This window comes from Clavelina lepadiformis, chromosome 1, assembly GCF_947623445.1.
Source record: "Clavelina lepadiformis chromosome 1, kaClaLepa1.1, whole genome shotgun sequence".
In the NCBI taxonomy this organism is placed as follows: Eukaryota; Metazoa; Chordata; class Ascidiacea; order Aplousobranchia; family Clavelinidae; genus Clavelina; species Clavelina lepadiformis.
This window is the reverse complement of record NC_135240.1, coordinates 11,575,699-11,590,255: the sequence shown is the minus strand read 5'-3', so window position 1 is coordinate 11,590,255 and position 14,557 is coordinate 11,575,699. Positions and strand designations below refer to the sequence as shown.

At 34.9% G+C, this 14,557-nt stretch overlaps 2 protein-coding genes across 4 annotated transcripts; one reads left to right on the top strand and one right to left on the bottom strand.

The window, feature by feature from the left end:
• Positions 1 to 848: 848 nt before the first annotated feature.
• On the top strand, positions 849 to 4,085 carry LOC143451925 (ras-related protein Rab-9A-like). 2 transcript variants are annotated; one of them, XM_076952720.1, is made up of 3 exons: positions 850 to 2,412; positions 2,588 to 2,733; positions 2,811 to 4,085. In XM_076952720.1, the coding sequence occupies exons 2-3, from the start codon at positions 2,613 to 2,615 to the stop codon at positions 3,326 to 3,328; spliced, it is 639 nt and encodes a 212-aa protein (XP_076808835.1). In that variant the 5' UTR covers positions 850 to 2,412; positions 2,588 to 2,612; the 3' UTR covers positions 3,329 to 4,085. The 2 variants fall into 2 exon arrangements, with proteins under 2 accessions (XP_076808829.1, XP_076808835.1); XM_076952714.1 differs by having other exon boundaries at positions 849 to 2,733.
• On the bottom strand, positions 3,344 to 9,596 carry LOC143451911 (apoptosis-inducing factor 1, mitochondrial-like). Of its 2 annotated transcripts, none has more exons than XM_076952693.1 (13): positions 9,418 to 9,596; positions 8,838 to 8,983; positions 7,777 to 7,882; positions 6,822 to 6,931; positions 6,480 to 6,701; positions 6,231 to 6,392; positions 6,040 to 6,148; positions 5,717 to 5,913; positions 4,733 to 4,873; positions 4,380 to 4,522; positions 4,081 to 4,217; positions 3,772 to 3,932; positions 3,344 to 3,635 (listed from the first exon to the last, which is right to left on the bottom strand). In XM_076952693.1, exons 1-13 carry the CDS (start codon positions 9,509 to 9,511, stop codon positions 3,555 to 3,557), a joined length of 1,809 nt encoding a protein of 602 aa, XP_076808808.1. In that variant the 5' UTR covers positions 9,512 to 9,596; the 3' UTR covers positions 3,344 to 3,554. The 2 variants fall into 2 exon arrangements, with proteins under 2 accessions (XP_076808808.1, XP_076808816.1); XM_076952701.1 differs by having other exon boundaries at positions 6,822 to 6,928.
• Positions 9,597 to 14,557: the final 4,961 nt, after the last annotated feature.

Below are 14,557 nucleotides of genomic sequence, written 5' to 3'. Positions count from 1 at the left end.
TTCCTTGCTTAAATATTTGTTTAAATTTCATTATTTTAAAAAAGACAAGTGAGTCACTGAAAATCTGTGATGGGTCACTTCGTGACCCGCGGGTCAGTGGTTCGCCATCCCTGCAGTCTACATGTTTACGAATTTTGATTTCAGTTACCATGATTTTGCAAAAATGAATTATTTCATGCATTTTGAAATGTTGTTACTACTTCACGAATTTTTAAACAGAAGCCCTTGGGCCTAGGTCCTAGTACCTAGGTAGTATTGCGCTGGAGAAATGGACATGATGACGCAATGAATTTGTTTAATAGCGAATAAAGAAAGCAAAAAAAGAAATTTCGTAGCATATATTAAGCTTTTGAACCGCATTTTAACTCCGTTTCAGGATTTACAAAATTTCATAACACACACACCAATTGCGTGGCCAATTTGAATTCATTTTATTAACAGACAGCATATTCCGAAGCACGAGCATACAAGCACAGACAATTGTTTCAAAACACAAACTGTTAAAAAAAAAAAAAAAAAAAGTTTTCGTATATGCTTTAAACATGACATGTAGAAGCAGCAGAAACATTTAACTTTTTAGCGCTACCATCATTTCTAGCCTAAAACTGGGGAATTTGACTTGGTAAAAACGAAAAAAATGATTGTACTCTTGCATTAACGCATTTTTCGTTTCGGATTGTTGATTATAATTTACCTGCTTATAAGATGAAAAATAAGAATGAAAAAAAAAGATGAAAAATAACATGCCATGGATGTCAAGAGCATAGCGCCTTGCCGCACCCTAGCGGTGAGGACTGCAAAACCTACACATTTAACACTTTCTTTTGATCAGAACATTGGAAAGGTCCAGTATACAAAAGCAATTTACGTAATTAAAAAAGCTATTTTCAAACCAATGTTTTTGAGTGGATTTTGTTGCGCAAAGAACATAGTGTAGGAACTTTGTAGTCCTTACGTGAAATTACGGCAGTTTTTGTCAAGAAGTTGTGCATATAAGTTTTGGCGTGATGGCGTTCACTGAAGCCTCAATTATTTGTTTATTTATTATAAATTGTAATTAGCGTTCAGAAACCGGTTTTTGTTTATTATAAATCGGCATGAAGATAAAAAATTTGGTGTGTACTGGAGTGCAGAGTATGACAGTTTTCGCTGAAATCTCAGGTGTGCTGAAGCAAAATTCCGTGTGCACTTCAACTCGTGGTCCAATGCTGCCCGTCCTTTGTGCAGGCAAGGTGTAGGCCAACTGATTGTTGTAAATCAAAATTGAAAGGTTAACAGATAACTGAGGAAATTAACAAAATGATAATTTTCCTTGACACATTAATATATTTTTTCAATATTTCACTATTACAACACATAATAAACAATAAATAACATATACAGGAATTTAAAAAATGTTAATACTCAAAAATATTATGATTTAACCCTTAAACAGTTATTACGGGCCTGGGAGGCCCGGTGAGAGAGAAAATTGTTTTAACTTTTATCTTTTTTGGTTTTTAGAGCTGTTGCTCCGGAAATGCCTAAAATAGTGTCGTTTGCAAAACTTAAAACCAGAGTGTAAGGATTAATAAGTCCAAAAATAATTTTGTAGGCTAAAAACTAAAGTACACCTAAAATTGCAATTTAGGGCATCGGTTGTAGTTTAGAGTAAACTTTAGAATTATAATCAATGTAAGTTACATTGCATTTGTATAGTGGATCTCAATAAGATGAGTTCTTTTTAGGTGCACTCAATAACAACCAAAATATGTCATATGTGTGCATAGTTAGGTGTCGCCGCTGCTAACCGGGTTAGCGATATGTTTGGAGCGTCTCCGGTTAGGGTTGTGTTTGTCAAACATTCATTCATTCACATTCCTGTTGCTACATTCGTGCATTATAGGCAACTTTGGCCTAAAATCATTTTCTCAAAACAAATACAGCCGATGTAATGAATTGAGATACGATTGACTTACTTTTTCAGATTATGTTACTATTGGGCCTGAGAGGCCCGTAATCGCTGTTTGTGTTACAGAACAGTAATTACAGTTTAAGGGTTAACCAACATTTTTGTCAGAAATCATGAGGGTAATGACAATGACGCACATGTGCAGACACATTTGAGCTTTCATACTACAATTTAAGCCTTAAAAATTCCTTTGAATTGATAAAAATATTTACCAACAATTCATTTTTATGGTTTAAAATTATAAGCAGTGTCATTTTATTATGGAATTCATTTAATCGTACTTCGTTGTGGTTATTAAGTGTATATTTGTCTGGCCAATGATGCTTTATCCACCCTTTCTACATGTCATCAATGGTAGTTTGAAATATAATGTTTGTTGCTGGCAATATTAAGCTAGTGTTAAATACATAAGTCTGGCAGTAGCACTTCATTCAACTCACAAGAAGCTGAAAACTATATCAGTTAAGTAGACCTTTTTGTTAAACCTATTACAAGTTAACAAGGTAGATGTGCGCACAATCTTAAGGCCAAAAATTAGGTTATGGTAATATATTTGTTTATGTAATATGCATTACAGCAAAAATGATCACTGACAATACATTAACTAAAATGTCGGCTGTTTTTTTGACTGTGTAGACTGTTCAGCAAACACATTCAAATCATGAGTAAACAACCCAGGGTGCTCAAGGTTGTTTTGATTGGGGATGGTGGTGTGGGAAAAAGTTCTATTATGAATCGTTTCATAACCGGTGAATTTGATGCTCAATCTTACCATACCATCGGTAGGTGTTTTACCTAGTCATATAGCTACAAATCTATGCTTCTTTACTGGCAACTCTTATAATTACTCTTTTAATAGGAGTTGAGTTCCTAACAAAGAACATGACAGTCGACGGAGAGCAATACACTTTACAAATTTGGGACACAGCTGGCCAGGAAAGATTTAAGAGTTTGAGAACACCATTTTATCGAGGTGCAGACTGCTGTGTCCTTACATATGCGGTCAATGATGCACAGAGTTTTCATAATCTGGAAATTTGGAAAAATGAATTTATTTACTATGCTGACATATCCCCTGATCACTCAAAGAAATTTCCATTTCTGATCGTTGGTAACAAAGTTGATGTGGATTCAAACGAAATAGAAATCAATCAAACTGATGTAGAAAACTGGTGTAAAAACAATGGTGGATATCCTCACATAGAAACTAGTGCTAAAGATTCTACAAACGTTGAACGTTGTTTCATTACTGCCATACGCAAAACTGTAACCATGCAATTACACAGTGGTGAAGCCAGCTTCAGCAATCTTGCATCAGAAATGCCAACTGTCAGTTTGAGCACGAAGAATAGTGACTCGAAGAATAAATGTTGCTAAACCACACACTAAGACTTCGCAAATATCATTTTATTTTGAACCTGTTTGTCATACAAACTACAGAATGAGATTAATTCATATTTGGCATCCACGTATTATCTCTACCAACTGAAATGGGAGTGTGCAAGATAATCTATATATAGCTATAGCATGTTCACTATTGTTTATTGCACCACTCCTGGTTCACACGAATATGCCCATAAAATGCATTCCTTGTAACATGGTCTTAGTCCAAATCATCACTGTGAATTTTAAAAAGTTTGGCAACTTCTCCGTAATCCTCATGTTTTTGCTGATCTCGAATGAGCTGCAAATGCATGAGGTAGTTTGATTTATTATTCACATAGTCCACTTATAATTGTGCCTGCAACTTTACTTGTGTCTTTAAACATACATATTGTTTCTATGCGCTTATGAATGTCATGTAAAATATGCACTCTCACCTTTCTGGCAACTGACATCCTTCCGAAGACATTCCACAGTAAAATTCCAACTAATTTCTGATCTCGTAAGTAGAATACGACTCCTTTCCCAAATTCTTTATTTTCGGTGGCAGGTGCTGGAGGTGCAAAATTATGAGCAAGTGCACCACTTTCTTGGACTTCTGCAAATTGATAGTAATAATAACATAAATCGTCATCATATCAATATAAATATCTTTCATTACCCGTGAGTGTTTTAACTTCATTTTATTAACATCAATGATTTAAAGTGGACTTGTTATTTTACAGTATTAATTAAAAGAAATTTACCTTCAGACCGTAGCCCTTCCTCCTCAGCAGCACGCGGAGTGTCCTTTTCAGTTGCTTTTGCAAATACTCCAACTGTAGGAAGTCGAGAATCAACCAGGCCTATAGCTTCATATCCTACATCTGGCCCCAAATCAGACCTTAAGCATAAAATCTCATTTGCATAGTTGATTATATACAGCGTAAGATTTAACAGAAATAGCCTAAAAAGGCAAGGCTAATATTGCCTTCAAACCGAATAAATGGCATTGCATAAAAGAAAATAATTGAATGTAGTTATGGAACAAATTAACCACCCTTACCAAAACATAGATTGATGAAAGTAGTGTTTCTGGGCGCCGGTCATGTTTTCACCTGCTAGTCGACCACTGACAACCGCATGATCGTGATGTTCAACTCTTCTTCTTCCCAACTTGACGTCGTAAAAACATGACGCGTCCCCAGCCTATCACATAACTAGGCTTCATACCAAGATTTTATTTTGCATATGTATGTATGAATAATGCTAATTAATGCTCAGTGAAAAATGATTGACCTTCTTATTTTAGGCTTTCTAAATCAAGAAGAAAAATTTACTATTAGCTCTAAAAATATAAGGAAAAAATGAATGATAATATAATACTTGGTTAACATCGTTGTCAGACGTTTTACATACCACCCATATGTTGGATCTTGCTTGCAGTTCTGCATTTACTCTGTAACCACCAAGCTTTTCATCTATTTCAATTCCAGCTGAATCTGCAAGGCTTGTGTCAATGTCAAGGCCGACAGCTACTACCAAATGATCAGTTAAAATCTGAAACAAAAATTTACTTTGCTAACTGTGAAAAATAACCTTTTAACAAGAGGAAGCAGATATAAATAAAGGATAATGTTGTGGCCTATACATTCTTGCATTATCAAATATAAACACATATTTCTCCTATACACAATCATTAGTTCATTTTAGAGAATGGTAAGCAAAAACGAACAACAAACCCAGCGGTTCGTAACCTTTTTCATTTGTTTTCCCATTTACGTCAACTACCAAACCCAAATTTGCCCCCTTTTTTACAATTTCCAGTTTTGTTTTTGGCTAAAGCTTAAGTAACCTCACTTCTAAATATAATTAAATGCAACCAACTAAACACTTCAATTTAACCAATTTGTTGTGATCCAATCATTACATTTCTGATACCTACCACAAATGCAAAGTATACTTAGCTTAATAATACATAATACTCAAATTTGCTTAACATCAATTCAATTGTATGTTGGATACACGTTTTTGGGTGTATGTAGTGATTGAACAGTGGTTACACTGCAGAAAGTGAATTAAACAGTAAGCTGCAGCTTATAATAGGCTATGTGTTCATTTACAACAAAATTTCTTTTGTGAGTATGATTTTTGTGTACAAAATATATACGGATTAATTATTTCCCACCTAAAATTTCAAAATTTAAATCTGGTTAAAAACCACTGTACTAATCCTAAAAGGGCCTTTTTAGAGTTACGTCAGAGTTTATGAAGGAAAAAGAAGCATTATTGCCATAACAAACTAGAGCTCTTCAATTTTATTTCTTTGAATACTATGTAGGTAGAAACAGTAAATGCAATGTCCATTGGAATCAAATACATCCAAGGCCATGTGTTACTCACCTCTTGGCCAATATTTGTTGTAACTTTGACTTTATCACCTTCCATTGTAACTTGATTGACTGAACTTTCAGTCACCACATTTACACCTTCCCGTTTGACTTTTTCTGTAGTCCATTTTGTGAGATATTCGGGAAGCACAAGACCCATGTTTCCTGATTCAGGAAAGACTTGATTGACCTGGAAGCCATTTTTCTGTCCTATAAATGACATTACCAGAAACTGTTTTTGTAAATGACATCATGAAAACTAAGGAATGGGGTTGTATTACACACTGAGTAAAATGAATGAATTTAACTTTAAGTGAATTATTCACTAAATTTTACCTTTGTGGCCAAGTGCACATGCAATTTCACTTCCCATAAAACCACCGCCAATAACCGTAACTGATTGTACATCGTTAGTAATTTTGTCAAGTTCTATGAAATCACTGGCCTATATAGAAACATTACAATTATAGTCATTAAAATCTACTGAGCAATAGTGACTAAGGCGTTCACATTAAATGCTACCTCACCTTCCTGTACAAAGTCGTCCTTTTTGCTACTTCGTCTCCTGCATTTGCTACTGTCCGCAAGTTTTTAGGTTGACCACCAGTTGCAATTAAACATTTTTCGTATTTTATCTCTGTTCCATCGTTTAAAGTTACTTTATTTTCAGAAGCATCGACTGAAACAACCTTTGAAAGAAGATGTATTGAGTGGCTCGATTTTTAAAGCTGTGTGGTTGAGGTTTGGAAATTCTAATACTGCTAAAATAAACCTACTCGTTTGTTTAATGCCAGTGCAACACCGCCACCATTCTTTGCATCAAGTTCACTTGGTTTACAGTAAAAGCTGGGTTTTTCAAAAAATATATCTCGCCATTTTCCATTCCACTGCTTGAATTCAAACTTGTGAGCTGCTTCCCGATCATCGCTAAACCACAGCTCTTTTGATAGTGGTGGCCTCATATAAGGTGCTTGTGTTTCATCACTAATAATAAGGACCTTCATAAAAAGCAGCAGAAAATTTAGGTGAGTGCCAATTTCGTTGATTTGTTTTTTATGAACCTCATTTTAATTACATAAGATAGAAAAATGACAGGCAGAATAAGCCCCATTCAGCACCTTAGCACTGACATCCCTCTTTCTTATTGCTCTCATTGCACTATATGCAGATGTTCCTCCTCCAATGATAAGGTATTGGATTTGTGGTGGGAATTCCAGAGTAATAACTTCTGTATGACAACAATATAAATCACAATTGATACTGATGTTGTAAACCAAAGAGATAAATTAAAACTCAGATATCATCACTGCATTTGGCACACCATATTTTGCTTCACATTTCCTTTATTCCATTACTGTGTGGTTAATAAACTTTTTAATTCAGCAGGTGACATGGTCAATTTAGGATTTTAACCTCACAATGGACTACAGTATATGAAAAGTGGAAAATAATTGCTCTCTCATGCATTACTTTTTATGCAAAGTGCAGAATGGTGGAACAGTTCACAGTTTTTACTTGATGTGTAGCATGGATTTTCTATCCACACAAAAACAGTATACCTATTTGCATGTTCTGTCGAAACCATTACAATTGAGCTATCTTTTTTTGAATTTGTAATGTAGCGTAATCAAAGCTACCTAAAGCCTCTTAAAAAGTTATACTGTATGCACACGGTACATACGGAGCTATGTCTACGATAAAAGAAGCAAAATGCCATAATTGATCATTCTATTACGAAATAAAGTTAAATCACAAATAACAATGACTATATTATGATGTTTTTCACTGGATTTTACTCTCTCTTTTCACAAATGCAGCGCAGCTACCTAGCATGTGCACAGTTTCTGGCAACACTTTAATTAAAATGCCAAGAAAAGGTATTTGGATCACGCATGTGAATTTATCTCTGTGAATCATAGAGCGTAATTTTAGCATACACACTCCCATTATAACATTGACAACAAAAAAACATTATGTATAGTGCTATTTCAAACAATGTCCAATTCTTTGGGTCAAAGATTGGTGGTCAATGTATCACTATATTCATAATAATAAATAATGAATTGTATGCACCAGGTTCTTTTTCCTCTTCTTCATTCTCTTTTTCAGCTGGCGGTTTGTTTTCATTTGCCACTTCTGCAGCTTGCACTTCTGCACTATTAACATACTTGTAAAACCCCTGTGAAATAAAGTTATCAATGTTGTCAGCCAAATGTGAATACACTAAAGTATAGACCAGGGGTGGCCAAACTGCGGCTCTCGAGCCGCATGCGGCTCTTTGAGCCTTTGATTGCGGCTCTTTAATGAATTTGCATTGTTGAATTAGACATGCATTTTCCCGGTCTAGACGAGTTGTTTGATCAGATTATGAAACAATGCGTTCTATCACACGTAGTAACAATGGACTCATTGTTAGTAATAATCAAATTACACTCCAAAAAGGACATTATTGTACAGAAGTGTGCTAACTTGTACACTGTAGTTAAGTAAACTGTCAGTTTGAAGCTGTACCTCAGGGCTGACCTAGTTTTAAGTCTCGGTTACGGTTACACTAATAATTGCAAAAAGAGTTGGTGAAGCCCAGGTGGAGACTCATAGTATCACCACGCAGCACTAATGTTTATCAATAGCTACACTTCGTTGTGAGTGAATAAATTCGTATTTTTTATTGTGTTTGTGTTGCGGCTCTTTTAAAGCTCGAATTGGTAATATGCGGCTCGAGCATGAAGCAGGTCTGGCCACCCCTGGTATAGACAGTGGTCGCCGCTTTATAAGCCCGCCTCGGAACAGGATCACTTTGGGCTTATTAAGCAGGTGAGCTAAAAAAGCTGGGAGTGAGTCTCTGTATTTCCAGACTTTCTAGAATATAATATGTAGTACATTTGTACACTGTCACTTTTGTGCATCAATTTTATGCAATCATCATTTGAAAATCGACTTATAAAAAAGGGTTTTCAGGTTTATGAAGTGGGGTATTTTACTACAGGGACAAATGGAATAAATCGGAAACATGATAAATTGCACTTTATAAACATATGGGCTTATACAACTGCGACCACTACACTCAAATTTTCTGAAAAGTTCAAGCTGCACTGACATAAGGCCATAGATTACTAAAAAGTTATACATATTACCATTCCCAAGAAGAGAGCTCCTCCCACAATACATAAGCTTGACCCTAAACTTCCAGAAAAGTCTAAAGGTGTTGAAGGCCATGTAGCAAATCCAGATTTTGTGTGTTTTAGTCTTCTTGCATGTTGTTGTGTGTGATACCGTAAAACTGTTAAGTGAGAAAAATTCGGTTACGGTTATAACTACCGCTATTTCTGGTACTACAGTAATTCGCAGGTTTTACATTAAATTGTGTGATGTTCATGTAAGTTATAGCCATGAAGTGTAATGTGGGGCACACGTACGCACAAAACTTGTAAAGGGGCATAACAAAATTTTCCGCATTCAAACTGATTCATCGCCTAAATAGTAAACAAAAAATTGAGAAACCACTGCACGCCATCATGTCAAATCTTGTATATTTTCAGGTATAATGTCATACTTTCCAGTGTTGAGTTACAGAGTTTTTTTTACCATATGCCTGCTTATGCAGGAGCTTAAGTCAACTGGTAAAAATTTGAATTTAGTGGGCAGGTAGCTGAGTGAAATTAATCTTCATGCCAACCTTCAGTTATAGGATCCAAGTAGTACATTACAACTCACCCAGAATATCATTAGTTGGTTGCTTTCTGATTGCTTTACTTGCAAGCCTTTGTAATGAACGAGATTTTGTACAGAGTGTACCACCACGTATCATACTTAAGTTTAAAGTTAACCAACTAGTACTGTATAAATGCAAAGCCTATCGCTTCGATCCAATGATTCTGTGAAAATTTTAGATGGTAATTTTTCTGTTTTTACTTGCACAAAGATAGCTCAAACAGGTAAATTATAAAAAACATAAAAATGTGCACGTAATGGTCCTGGTCTACCACCCTGGAGTGTTTTGCTATTTGCTAATGATTTTTAAATCATTGAATTATATTAACCATGGCATGTAGGTTTGGTACAAATTGGTAGCCCAAGGTTGCTACTTAAACAATATGTACTTGGACTAGAGCACAATCACATGATGCCACAATTTGTGCAGTAGGGTTTTTAGTACACACATGTTTTCTAGCAGAGAATCTTGTAGTAAAACCAAGAGGTTCGGATCTACTTACGAATATGCTGAAAACTATAGGCTAAGCAGGCTAGGACGCTAGTTTTATTATACTTTTGCAACTCTTTCAGACAATTGATTAATAAATTGATGTTATCCATTCGATCAATTTGCATTAAATACAGGCAATATAAAATAATTTATTCACCATTTTCCATCGAGATTAACCTCAAAGACCTGAGCTTCTGATTTATGGAGGCAAGTCTACTATGTAAGCTGATGCTAGGTAGTGCTTATACGAATTTTAGGTGTAAAAAAATTGGTGAGCCGCCTCAGTACAACATTAATAAAATGATTGCAATTGAAATTTATGAAGTAGGCCATCATTGTTTATTTCATCACAAACTGCAGGAACATACACTGCTCATTATAATCACATACAGAATAAAAATGTTTTTCGAATAGCAATTTTAAGTTGCCGTTTAATCCTAATCAATGAAATGCTGTAAATCTTTGAAATCCAACATAACTACTTTGGTTTAATGGCGATGTATTTTTAATTCAATTTTAACAACTTGCTGGGTGTGTTGGTATGTTAACAGGATAATTTCTCATTTAATTATACTTTTTGCAATACACCGTATAAACGAAAATTTTTGCTCAGGCTGAGGCTTTACAACCCAAGTCATTTTTGTTTGACTCAAGGTAAGTTACGTCAATTTCATGTGACTGTATCACATGACTTGTGTTGTGACTGTATCAACTCAAGTCCTCGAGTCGGTTTCAAAGTTATCTCCAGTCAAGTCATATTAGTTCCTATAATTTCATGGATGTTTACAAACTAGTCTGGTCGAGATACTTTTTAGGAGCCAACAATTGTTAAATTGCACGATTTCCATGATTTTGTTTGACTTCTACGTAATGGCTAAAAATGTCTGTTAGACCAATTAGTGGCCAACATGGCTGGTGCTGTTTAGCAAATGGAGGTCTTTTTTAATTTTTCCCTCCCATATCAAGATTGACTATTGAGGAATTATTACGCCGTAATCTTTTTTTATTACCTCATAAGTCATAAGTCATAACTTATTCCTGTTCAGATTCTCAAGTTTGAGTACATAAGCAAGAGACCAACAAATGGCGCGTTAAAAACTTCCAGGTCGCATGTTTAGGTCAGCCTAAAATGTAGTTGAAAAATTATGAATTTTGACTTTTTAACCCAAAATTGTAATTTTCAGTTTAGTGGGATATCCCAATTGCTGGAGATTTTACGAGACAATAGCCCAAGGGCCAAGGCATACTAAAATCACATGAAAAATTTCAGGGCGCCCCAAGTGGGATTTTTCAAGTAATTGCATTTTTAGTAATTTCACTAAATAATAAAACGAACATGGAAATTAGCTTTATTTACAAGGTTTGGCTGCTGCTTTACAGAGAGTTGTAATTTTTTCGAAAAAATCCGTTTTTGTTATCTATTAATTCTTTGTTGCTGTTACAATTATTGTAAAGTGACTCAAGCCATTTTGGACATTTATTGAAGTCAAATCAAGTCATTTAGAACTTGTGACTCAAGTCAAGTCAACATCCTAAGTAATTGTATCGCTGCCAGAAAACCTTGAACAGTAACAACGACCAGATCACAACTATGGCTAAAATTTTTCGTTCCAAATACATCGTTTCTCAGTTGCTTTCTGGGTGACAAGTTTTTTCCATCGCCTAAACTCAACAATGGAGCTGGTCGACCCACTTTGATTATATTTTAAATTGCAAACATTGTAGGCATGGGATTGTAACGATTTCACTCAAGCAAATAGCATATAAATTTCTTTACACAAGAAAAAATATTGAAAAGGAAAACAGAACAGAAAAAAAACAGAAAACAAGGTAATACAAACATCGCCATTACACATTTTCTCCTAGTGTTTTGAGCTATAATAATTGCTTGACATAATTCTAACCCACGGCTCACGAATCTTACCTGGGTCTGGCGACCCAATTTAGGGTTATACAGCCAATGGGCCTGAGCTTTAGTTTAGTGGTAAACTAAGGAAAACCAGGAAAAGTAGAAATTAAAACCAATAACTTATTATTGCCAAATAGCATACTTTGTGAAATGTTGTTTTACAGAATTCGCTTACGATGCTCTATTTCAGGGCTTCTCAAACTGTGTTTGGGGTTGCAAAATGTAATTTGGAGTCATAAAACAAATTCAATTTTTATAAATTATTAGTTAATTTCTTATTCGCGTTACTTTTTTTATTACAATTTTTTTTATTACTGCAAGCTACAGTTACTGGACTTCAGTGAATTGTGTGCACTTGTATGATTTTGCAAGATACAAAAATACCACTTGAGATTTATAACTGGATGTTTATTGTTTTAACATTATTAACGTGTAGGCATAGGTGGGCAGCACCGCGGTACTAAAGTACCGAATTACTGTACCGCGGTAAGTTTCAGTACTGATACTGTTACCGTCGGTACTTCAAAAAAATACCGAATCTCTGTACCGAATTACTTTTTTCAAGAAATTTCAGTCGGTCCCGGTACTTTTCACGACATAATTTTAAAATTTTAACAAGTATCTTTAGGAAAGTTTGAAGAGCCCTGCTCTATTCTATTCTTTTCTCATGGGTCGTTTCATTACGCATTACAAAAAAGCACTGGCAAAGCAAGCTACAACAACAGAATGAAGTTGGTCATTGTCATAGGGGTCATTCGCAATATAGAAATTAAGACAGGTGCGCATGCGCAAAACTCCAATGCTTGTTCTCGGGAAAAACCCTAAAAAGAAATACGGGTTTAATGTTTTTGGATGAGGGGAAAGGGGAGCATGTGCAAACCGCCTATAATTTAAAACTAGCAGTAAACTTGAGTAACGAGTCGCAAAATGACACCTTTATGGTGATCTAAGTTTTCTTTGTTATAACACAATCTTTGGTAAGCTTTGCTTTTCTTCATCGGTAATAGTTAAGTAGGTAGAAATACTTCCAAGCTAAACTACTCCAAAGGGCTAAGCAAAATTTAAAAAGTTTTTTCTGGTGTAAAAAAATTAATTACTTTGCATGCTAGCTTCATTCGGATCCGGGCAAATTTAAATACAAAAAAACTGCTATAAGGTACATAAACTTAGTTGTACTCTACATTTCATTACCTCTCTTTTATACAGTGGCATCAATACTTCTATATAGGCTACATATAGAAGTTTACAGAATATGCTCATACTAAAACATGACATAAATGCTATAAAAACAGCTATAAATCCGATATTCTTTGTATTTTTCATGGATGTCTACAAATACATTTTAGTATCCAATATACATATGTTCCAACTAAAACGTTAATTAGTTCTGTTTGTACAAAACCTGCTGGAACTTATCACATTTTTAAACACAAACCATATCAAGCAAATGTAGACTATAGCGTTAATCTTTGAATTCTTCCAACGTTACTCCAACACTTGACTTCATTCGTTTTTTGTAGCCATTAATCAAGATAACTTGTTTTCAACAAAGATTTGTAGCGGCCTGGATGGTATTTTTTAACACCATTTTATCGTTTTTCGCAAAATTGTTTTCTAGTTATTGATTGAAGTTGATGAATTTGTTTTTTGACAAACACTTCAACTGTCGTTTGATAGTTGGAAATTTGCTATAAATAACTTCATGTGAACTTCACCTATTTATCTATGTGTCAATGTGTCAGCTTTAACTATATATCTATCTATCTTTAACTACTGTATCTCACATTGCCAAAACACTGTTTCGCTCGCTGCACCTGCTACAACTTGCTGGATTTTTCATGTTGAACATTTTAACTCCAATCACTTTCACATTTGATAAGCTCGCACTTCTACCAACGAGCAGAGTGAGAGAGAGATAATAAGTATTAACTCAGTGAATCATCGAAATCAACAGATGAGTTGTCTAAGCTAGTCATGGTGATTGCAACCCACTAGACTTCTTAAGAAGTAAGGAGTCCTTGCAATTGTAAGGAGTAGTATTACTAATGTTCTAGGTTATTTTTAATATTGAGAAAGTGTACAGCACCAACAATAAAAATCTTTTCTTGTAAACTATTTCTGTTGTAATACAACAACTTTTCAGCTTACAAAACGTTAGAGTATTCCAACCTCATGCAACAATAGACTCAGATAATTCCACAGGTAAAATACTTGTGCTCGTATTACAAAAGTAGTATGACAAAAAGAATTCGCTTGTGCACTACTCGTGTGAGGTATTACACAATGAACTTATCTGTCATAATGACCGCATTTGCTGGCGGTAATTGTTTGAATATGAGCGAGGACGATTGATGGTAGATAACTTGTTTTACTTCTACTTCGATGGATGAGTTCTCATTTCTCAAATTTGCGTGACTATGCTGTTAGTTGCTTGATTCTGTCTATACAAATTACTAAATTATAAAGTTCCCATTTTATTTATTATAACACAAAGGTTTTCACCTTCGGGCAAAGCTTACTGAATGTTACATAGCGCTGTAGTAACTAGTGAAATCGATCACGTAAAAAGGAAAGATTGAAAACATTACATCAGTATTTATATGTGACACACCAGTTCAAGCGAGGAAATTATCTGACGTCATTAAGGAAAACTCAAGTTTGGTAAACACTGAATTACAAGATCCCAAATTAAATTCCAAACATCTCAAAACAACTCGAGAGTCGTGACGTAATCGTCACAG

Coding starts and splice junctions, on each gene's coding strand:
- LOC143451925 (XM_076952714.1), top strand. CDS start 2,613: ATGAGTAAACAACCCAGGGTGCTCAAGGTTGTTTTGATTGGGGATGGT. Junction 2,734..2,810: donor TCAATCTTACCATACCATCG/GTAGGTGTTTTA, acceptor CTCTTTTAATAG/GAGTTGAGTTCCTAACAAAG.
- LOC143451911 (XM_076952693.1), bottom strand. CDS start 9,511: ATGATACGTGGTGGTACACTCTGTACAAAATCTCGTTCATTACAAAGG. Junction 6,932..7,776: donor AGAAGAGGAAAAAGAACCTG/GTGCATACAATT, acceptor GTTGTCATACAG/AAGTTATTACTCTGGAATTC. Junction 4,874..5,716: donor CAACAAATATTGGCCAAGAG/GTGAGTAACACA, acceptor TTTTTGTTTCAG/ATTTTAACTGATCATTTGGT.